This window comes from Cibotium barometz, chromosome 47 (genome assembly GCF_041138505.1).
Source record: "Cibotium barometz isolate CiBa-2024 chromosome 47, ASM4113850v1, whole genome shotgun sequence".
Classification (NCBI taxonomy): Eukaryota; Viridiplantae; Streptophyta; class Polypodiopsida; order Cyatheales; family Cibotiaceae; genus Cibotium; species Cibotium barometz.
In genome coordinates, this window is record NC_141092.1 from 41033187 (window position 1) to 41042138 (window position 8952).

The 8952-nt window shown below is 43.2% G+C and overlaps 1 protein-coding gene across 2 annotated transcripts; it reads left to right on the forward strand.

The window, feature by feature from the left end:
* Nucleotides 1-441: 441 nt before the first annotated feature.
* Nucleotides 442-5469, forward strand: LOC147611687 (alpha,alpha-trehalose-phosphate synthase [UDP-forming] 5-like). Of its 2 annotated transcripts, XM_086784741.1 has the most exons (5): nucleotides 538-673; nucleotides 836-1260; nucleotides 1355-4127; nucleotides 4216-4489; nucleotides 4573-5469. In XM_086784741.1, exons 3-5 carry the CDS (start codon nucleotides 2143-2145, stop codon nucleotides 4888-4890), a joined length of 2577 nt encoding a protein of 858 aa, XP_086640867.1. In that variant the 5' UTR covers nucleotides 538-673; nucleotides 836-1260; nucleotides 1355-2142; the 3' UTR covers nucleotides 4891-5469. The 2 variants fall into 2 exon arrangements, with proteins under 2 accessions (XP_086640866.1, XP_086640867.1); XM_086784740.1 differs by having other exon boundaries at nucleotides 442-673; nucleotides 836-4127.
* The last annotated feature ends 3483 nt before the right edge of the window (nucleotides 5470-8952 follow it).

Consider the following 8952-nt stretch of genomic DNA (forward strand, 5'->3'; position numbering starts at 1 on the left):
TATCGGCTAGAAAACTAGCTAAGATCTTAAGATTTTCAGTAGCCCTTATTGTAAGGAAATATTTTAGTTATAAAGCCGGCATAGAATAGAGATTTAGGAGACAGAAAGAAACCGGATAGATGTAAGAGTTGTTCTTCCTTTTTTTTTTTGATGGGGTTGAAAGCCATGTGTTTTCTTTTGATGGAGCAAGTGCATGGGGCTCAATGATGTTCATACACACTCTCACTAGGTGGGTTGAGCATTAATCTAAACATTTTTTAAAACCCTTGTGGGTTGGCACGAGTGGCTAGTGGCCGGCAAAGGGGCAAGAAAAAGAGGGCTGTGGCCAGGTCGCCCATGTGTAGGACCACCTCATTTTCCTCTCTCTGGATTGATCACCCCCTTGTTCTTATCCCACCCACACACACACACACACACTTTTTTTTAGTAAAACACACACACACACACACACACACCCACACACACCCACACCCACCCACCCCGAGCTTATCCACTCCCCCATGTAAAAAACACATCGAGAAAATAAAAAAAATGCCCAAAAGAATAAAAAAGCATGTAACCCCCCTCCCTGCCCATCATAAACACCCATCTGAGCATCTCTCTCCATCCCCCATTTCGGCCCCTTCACAAAGCTTGGATTCAAAAAATCTCTCAGAAAGACCTCTCCCGGAAGGTAAAGCTCCCCAACCCATTACTTTTTAAGCCCTTCCCACCCCCCTCAAGCTGCAGAAAATTCCAAATTTATGCTTCTTCTTTTTTGGGTTCATTTAAGGCTAGATTTGTTTACAAGTTTTGTTTTGTTTTGTTTTTTTTTTTTGCTTTGCTTTTTCGGCAGCTGCTGAAGCTAGAAATCCACATTTGCTTTTATAAGGGTCTTGTCAGAGTGATAGAGAGATCTGCTACACAGAGAAAAAGCTGCGATCCAAGATCGCCCACAAACTTTACTGTATCCAGGAGGGACCGAAAGCACCGGATTTTTTCCCCTTTCAGAAACGTTTTTTTTTTGGCCTTTAGAAAAAGAAATATTTGTTCGAAGACTGCTTTCTTTGCACGCAGGCTGGAAAAAAAATTCTCCTGTGTTGCCTTTTGAAAAAGTGGTGCCCAGATGCTTTTTTGTTGCAAAAAAAAAAAGCAAACCTCAGTCCCAGAGGGCTCCATTAAGCTTCAGCAACTACATAACTGCTATTTTTCTTCTAATTTTTGGACTCAACGAGGCTCCTGCAACCGAAATTGCTCAAATCCCTCTCATTTTGAGTCAAGGCATGTCCCTCTCACTTTGAGCTCAATTAAGCTTTTTCTCAGAGATAATCCTTGATTAGTAACCCTGCTTCCACTTCATTTGAACAATTTTCAGCTCAAATTAGGCTTCATTGGAGGTCAATTTCAGCATCCAATAGATCAGGAGTCCTTTTTTTAATTTCATTTGCAGTGCACTGGTTTGCTCTGCTAGATGAATCTTCTGCTTGAATTTATCATTCAATTCACCATTTAAAGCTCCCCCTCTGTATAAGGGCTCTTGCTGGTCACCTCTCAACCAGGGATTATCACACCTTTGCAAAGAGAATGTCATCCTTGCAACGTTTCTACAAGAAAGGGAAATTCTTCCCCTCTCCAGCAACGGGTGACCTCCACCTCTCCTACCACAAAGATTGCCACAGGTTGAATCTGCAAATCCCGGAGGATTTCACAAAGTTTACTCAAGCATTGATGGGCTGTGCCTGATGCCTTGAATTGGCCCAAAATTTCAGTGCAAAGCCAAGACGGATTGTGTATGATCTTGTAGTTAAGTTCAAGATTGCTGCGAAGGGTGGACGTTAAACCTCGATGCAACACTTTTTTCTTCTGATGCTATGCCTTGTCTCCCACAAACTGCCTGCAAAAGCCCTGAATCAGCTCCACAATTGATATGAAGTGGTGATGGGCTGTGCCTGAATTCCCTGGAATTACATGAATTGGTGATGGTTGGATGCCATGGATCACATGAATCAGCTCAAGAGCTGATATGGATTTGTGCTGGGTGTCATAAATGAGCGCCCCCCGCGGGCCCCCCCCCTCCCCCCCACCACCACAGTCCTCACTTGCCTTAAAATTGTGATAGGCATTGCTTGATGCCTTTGATTTACTGCTCTTGATTCATCCAAGATGTCCTCGAGATCATATTCCAACCTGTTAGACCTCACTTCGGATTTCCCACCCCCTCTACCTCGAGCATCACGGCATTTGCCCAGAGTAATGACCGTCCCGGGCATTCTCTCTGAGGTTCGGGATGATAATAACAGCACCAGCGCAACCTCCGAAGCACCCTCCTCCATAGCCCAAGATCGGTGCATCATTGTCGCCAACATCTTACCCTTGAATGCCCAGAGGCGGTTTGACAAGAAAGGGTGGTATTTCAGCTGGGATCCGGACTCTCTTCTCTTGCAGCTCAAAGATGGGCTACTTCATGAGATGGAAGTGGTCTACATTGGCTGCTTGAAGGCTGACATTGAGCCCAGTGAGCAAGAAGAAGTTGCTTCTTATCTCCTCGAGGCATTCAACTGTGTCCCGGCTTTTTTCTCTCCAGAGATCAGAAACCGTTTCTACCATGGCTTTTGTAAACAGCAGCTCTGGCCCCTCTTCCATTACATGCTTCCGCTCACTCCCGACCATGGTGGACGCTTCGACCGATTGCTATGGCAAGCTTATGTCTCAGTAAACAAGACATTTGCAGACAAAGTCATGGAGGTAATCAATCCTGATGATGATTATGTGTGGGTTCATGATTATCATCTCATGCTGCTTCCAACTTTTCTCAGAAAGAAGTGGAGTAGGGTGAAGTTGGGGTTTTTTCTTCACAGTCCCTTCCCTTCATCAGAGATATACCGAACGCTCCCTGTCCGAGATGAGATGCTTCGGGCCCTCTTGAATGCAGATGTGATTGGTTTTCATACCTTTGATTATGCAAGGCACTTCCTATCTTGCTGTAGAAGGATTTTGGGTCTCGAATATGAATCAAAGAGGGGTTACATCAGTCTGGAATACTATGGGCGCACAGTAAACATCAAGATCATGCCGGTTGGTATTCACATGGACCAGTTGCAGGTTTGTCTGAATAATTCCGATACACAGAGAAGGATTGTCGAGCTAAACACGCAATTTAAGGGGAAAATGGTACTTTTAGGAGTTGATGATATGGATATTTTCAAAGGCATAGGGTTGAAGCTCTTGGCTATGGAACAGTTACTTATGGCACATCCTGAATGGAGAGGAAAAGTTGTGATGGTACAGATTGCAAACCCTGCCAGGAGCTATGGAAAGGATGTGTTGGAAGTTCAAACAGAGGCATATGCCACAGTGGAGAGGATAAACCAGCAGTATGGTGGAGAGGGGTATCAGCCGGTTGTGCTCATTGAGAGGCAGATCTCTCTTTCAGAGCGGATTGCTTACTATACTGTAGCAGAGTGTTGTGTGGTGACTGCTGTGAGGGATGGAATGAATCTGATACCCTATGAGTATATTGTGTGCAGGCAGGGATGTGCACCATTGGATGATGGGCCTGCCGCTGCTACACCACCAAAAAGCACCTTGATAGTGTCAGAGTTCATTGGGTGTTCACCCTCTCTCAGTGGAGCCATAAGGGTGAATCCATGGAACATAGACAATCTTGCAGATGCCCTCAACATGGCCCTCACAATACCAGAGGCAGAGAAGCAGATGAGACATGAAAAACACTATCGGTATGTCAGCACCCACGATGTAGCATATTGGGCTCAGAGTTTTATGGGAGATTTAGAGAGGACATGCAAGGACCATTCAAAAAGGCGCTCATGGGGCATCGGCTTTGGGTTGAGTTTTCGGGTGATGGCATTGGATCCCAACTTTAGGAAGCTGTCACCAGAACACATAGCATCAGCCTATAAGAGGACCTCACGCCGGGCCATTCTTCTTGACTATGATGGCACAATGATGCCACAAACATCTATCAACAAAACTCCTAGCCCTGAAGTGTTGCACACGTTAAATATACTGTGCAGTGATCCAAATAATTGTCTCTTTATTGTTAGTGGGAGGAAGCGGCAGATCCTCAGTGACTGGTTCTCATCATGCGAATGCCTAGGGATAGCAGCTGAGCATGGGTATTTTTACAGGTACTCCAACTCTCTTTTTACAGGTTTCCATTTTGGTAGCTTGTAAAATGCTGGTGGTGTTGATGAACCACTGATCTATGTTGTGTAGATGGCATCGGGATTCGGAATGGGAAACGAGCATACCGGCTACAGATTTTGGTTGGAAAGATGTTGCCGAACCGGTTATGAACCTGTACACTGAAACCACTGATGGATCCTTCATTGAGGTGAAAGAGAGTGCTTTAGTCTGGCATCATCAGGACGCAGATCCTGATTTTGGATCTTGGCAAGCAAAAGAGCTACTAGACCATCTAGAAAGTGTTCTTGCCAATGAGCCTGTTGCTGTCAAAATTGGTCATCACATTGTGGAAGTAAAGCCACAGGTATTTTTTTGAGACTCTTTTCATGGGTGTTATTCCTCCATTTTGGTTTTAAACTTGAGCACTGGGCTTGCTGTATCTTGCAGGGAGTTAGCAAAGGTGTGATAGCAGAAAAGCTGCTGTCCTCTATGGTGAGCCAAGGTCTGCCTCCGGACTTTGTTCTATGCTGCGGAGATGACAGGTCTGATGAGGATATGTTTGAAAAAATTGCCACGGCAATGGCGGAACCCCCACAGTTGCCTATGGCAGAAGTCTTTGCTTGCACAGTGGGTCGGAAGCCTAGCAAGGCCAAATATTATCTGGATGACACTGGGGAGGTCATCAAAATGCTAGAAGGATTGGCTCTTGCCTCTCAATCAGGAACAAGGAGTACTGGCCATGGCAGGTTTGACAGTGCATTTTGATTGGCTGAAGGTACCATGTTTGATGTGATGGAGAGTGTGGCAGATAGAACGCTAATGGCCTTCTTGGAACTACTGATGTCTTTTCCTGAGCATGATGGGAATGTAGTTTTGGTGCATGTACATATGTAGGGATTTCACTTTAAGGGTCACATTGTACAGGGAATCTATAGCTTGGTAGCGTCGTGATTAATGATATTTTTTCAAGTTTTAGTAATTAAAAATGAGACCTCTTAAGCTATAGGTTAATCATGGACTTGGGTAGGACCTTTTCCCTTTCTCAGCATGAGGGAAAATTAGAGTAATTTCAATGCCTATTATTCTACCATGTGTGTTGCTTTTAAAAAATTAGGCTGAGCAGCTAAGGCAGCACACTGGCTAATTGCTGCATTTCTTACTGAAAGACTGTGTGCCTTTAGCATGGAGTGGTAATTGGATGACCCCACAAAGCAGGTAGATTTTTAGTCTCTCTCATAAGATGGTTTCAAAGCTCCGTGCCCGCTTTACTTGCAGCTCGGCATATATAGTTGTAATGGAATGCCTACTATTGTAATGGACAAATGCTTGCTAGTTTTTTTGAAACCCTCTCTCTCTCTCTCTCTCTCTCTCTCTCTCTCACACACACACACATGCACACACACATCAAGGAAGTGTTGCATCTCTCTCTCTCTCTCTCTCTCACACACACACACACATGCACACACACACACACATTCATCAAGGAAGTGTTGCAGCTCTCTCTCTCTCTCTCTCTCTCTCTCACACACACACACACACACACACACGTGTACGCACACACCCACACACACATCAAGGAAGTGTTGCATCTCTCTCTCTCTCTCTCTCTCTCTCTCTCTATCGCTTGTGCGTGCACACACACACACATCATAGGTCATGTCTCACTGGCCTCTCGAGGATGATAATACATCATCGTCATCTCTCTCTCTCTCTCTCTCTCTCTCTCTCTCACACACACACACACACACCCTTCTAAGCGACAGAACAATCAAATTGCAAAAAAGAAAGAAAGAATGTACGTGTTTGTTCTAGTGGATAAGTCGTTTTGTACCAAGATGAGTCGTCATAAGTCGTACTGATAGATAATCCAAGCGTATCGTTAGGAGATGATGTAGTTATTAATTCAACAATGCTACCCGAAGTAGTTATGGAAGTTGTATCTATGGTCTTATAATATTCGTGTTCTTCTTTGCCTATTGCATGCCATTCAATCAACTAAATTGTTGCCTCCAGCGCTATATTGGGGTAGTTTGTTTGTTTGTTTGTTCTTTTTTTGAGTGGTGGTTGCAAAAAGATTGTAATTCTCACTAGAAGTTTATTCAAACTCTCTTCAAAGACAGAGAGAGTTGGCAGAGTTTTACCAAACACTGAGTGAGATTTTTCGAGCTAAAACCCAAGAATCAAGTTAAACTTGTCAAAAAAGTCCCAAAATACTAAAATAAAAAGTTACATAGTGGTAACTAAGTTTGAAGTCTAAATTGAAAATATCTAAAATAAAAAGTTATAATACTAACTACCACGATCATCATTGATCACCACGTAACAAAATTGAAACACAAATATAAAAGCTAATATGAAAAACTAAGATGAGTATATGCTTGGTCCTACACTTGACCCTCTAGCTAAGCAACCTATGTTTGAGATCTCTCTTTCTCTTGCTTGCCATCTTGCCCTCTTGCAATTGGTTTGAACCTCTACATCAATTGAGCATCCCAACATATCAAACTCCTAGAAATCAAGCGTTTCTTGTCCCATAGAATGCAAGCTTTTCTAGTGGCCCTCCCCTCATAGAGAACCCTTCCTAGTGTACTAGCAATATCCTGCTCCCAAAATACATATGGAAGCCTTGGGAATTCCACCCAAGCTAGGCATTGATATTGAAAGACCTCCTTTGGTTCAAAGGCAGGTAACCATGGGATAGCATAAACAACATTTCCTTTAAAGGTTGCAAATGTATTGAGGATAAGTTCTCTCTATTGCTCATTGTCAACCATTGAAAGAAACCCTTTCCAACAAAGTAGAATTTAGCCTTGGCCATAGCTATACACCTCTTCGAACTATGTATAGGGTTCCTTTTCTAAGGGAGGTTTCCCCATGAAGTATAGATGCACTCCATAGGTGAGAGTCCTATGGACGTCATACATGGTTCTACCCATGGAGAACTCTCTTCCTTTCTTGTCCACCCTCTTGCCTTCTGAGACCTTTGCTACCATCCTTTTCAACTCCTAACCATACATTCTTGCTAGCATTCTTATCATTAAAGGCCAATTATATGTCAAGTAACTAGTTGAGCATGTGTTTTCCATGATAAATAGCATACAATCCTTAGCCAAAGCAAAATGGGAACCACGCATTTGGAACTATTTTACCATAAGCTTTCTTATGACATTGTGACAACTCAGAGCCATAAACTAGATCGCATACATCTTGTATCCTGCGCTTGCACCATCAACCGAACTTTAGATTATAAGTAGAAGAAAAGAGTAATTCAATAATACACCCACAAAAGTGTTGCATTCATCACTAAAGCTCATGCGAGAGCTCATGAATCTCCTCAAAAGCCATATCAAATTCCCCTACGATCAATGCCACATTATTCCCATATTGGAAAAAAAGATCATACTCAGGGTTTGGTTGCGCGGGCACTCTATCAAATGATTTAGCCCTTAGAACCGGTCAACCCACAGGTGACTAGTGTGAATGAAAAGACGTGCTTGTGAAAAGGTAGCACTTATGAGAGCATTCGCACTTGATTTTGGAACCCTCCCTCTCTTAGAGCAGTCTTCAGCTATTCATAGGTTAAATTAGATTCATTTCATAGATTTCATGCCTTTTTAGGTAATTCAATACATTGATTTGACTGCTGCTAACTAGTTGTGGTAACCTTGAAATAGCAAGGAGCTTGTGACCAGACCCTCAAATTTCATCTCCTTCCAATGTAGGCAAAAAAAAATAATCCATGTGGGATGTTGCGCCACCACGGCCTCCCGTTGGCAAATTTTTTTATATGGTCATCGTCATCACATCATCATAAGCACCATCACATCACCATAAGAACTATAAGCACCATAATCATTATCACATCACCATAAGCACATTATCATCATAAAAAAATTGCATGTGGGAGGCCACGTCGGCACGGCCTCTTACAAGCAATTTTCTTTAATGATGATGATCGTCATCACATCACCATCTTCACCATCATCACATCATCATCATGACCATAACCACATCATGATAACCTTCATGATCATAGTCACAGGTGAAGGGTAGGAAAAAAAACTACCTAGGGGAGGCCGCGTGGGGTGATGGGGCACATAGGAGGCACACCATGTAGAGGGGTGTTTTTGGGCATTCATGATGGCTCTCGTGTAGCGAGGATCTAAGGCAGGGCCTATTCACATATATATATACACACACTACTCTTGGCCAGCCAGTATAAACACATGTTATAAATGCCCACGACCGCTCAGTAGTGTTTATAAATGCCTTCTTGGCATGAAGATGACAAAGATGGGCACTTCAATTTCAAGCTTGGAGAGAACTTCACGGGTCAGGATGTGCTGGGGACGTTTGGGTGGATCTCAGCAACAACATGGTGGGCTGAGGTGATTAGGGCAAAAAAAAAAAACTGCACGTGGGAGGCCCCGTCCACCAGGCAAATTTTTTCCCCTAGTTTTTTTTTCCTATGTTCATGAAAAAAAAAATTGCCTAAAAATACCTCCCTCCCTCTCTCTCTCTCTCTCTCCCCCATAAATATTTATTAAAAAAAAATCCCTAAACAGGCCTTGCCGACGCGGCCCGTTTAGAGTTGGTTTTTTTAGTTAGGATGCAAATACTCACTCACTTTCTCTATCTCAGTAGAGTGTGTGGACACATCAACATGATGAGAGAGAGAGAGAGAGAGAGATCTTTGAAGCTTTGGTAATTGAGAGAGAGAGAGAGACTTATCTGTGAGAGAGAGAGAGAGGAAGAGATAGACATTGCAGCTCTCATCGAAAATTCGCATAGAGAGAGCGCTTCTGTTGTCACATACACAGATAAATA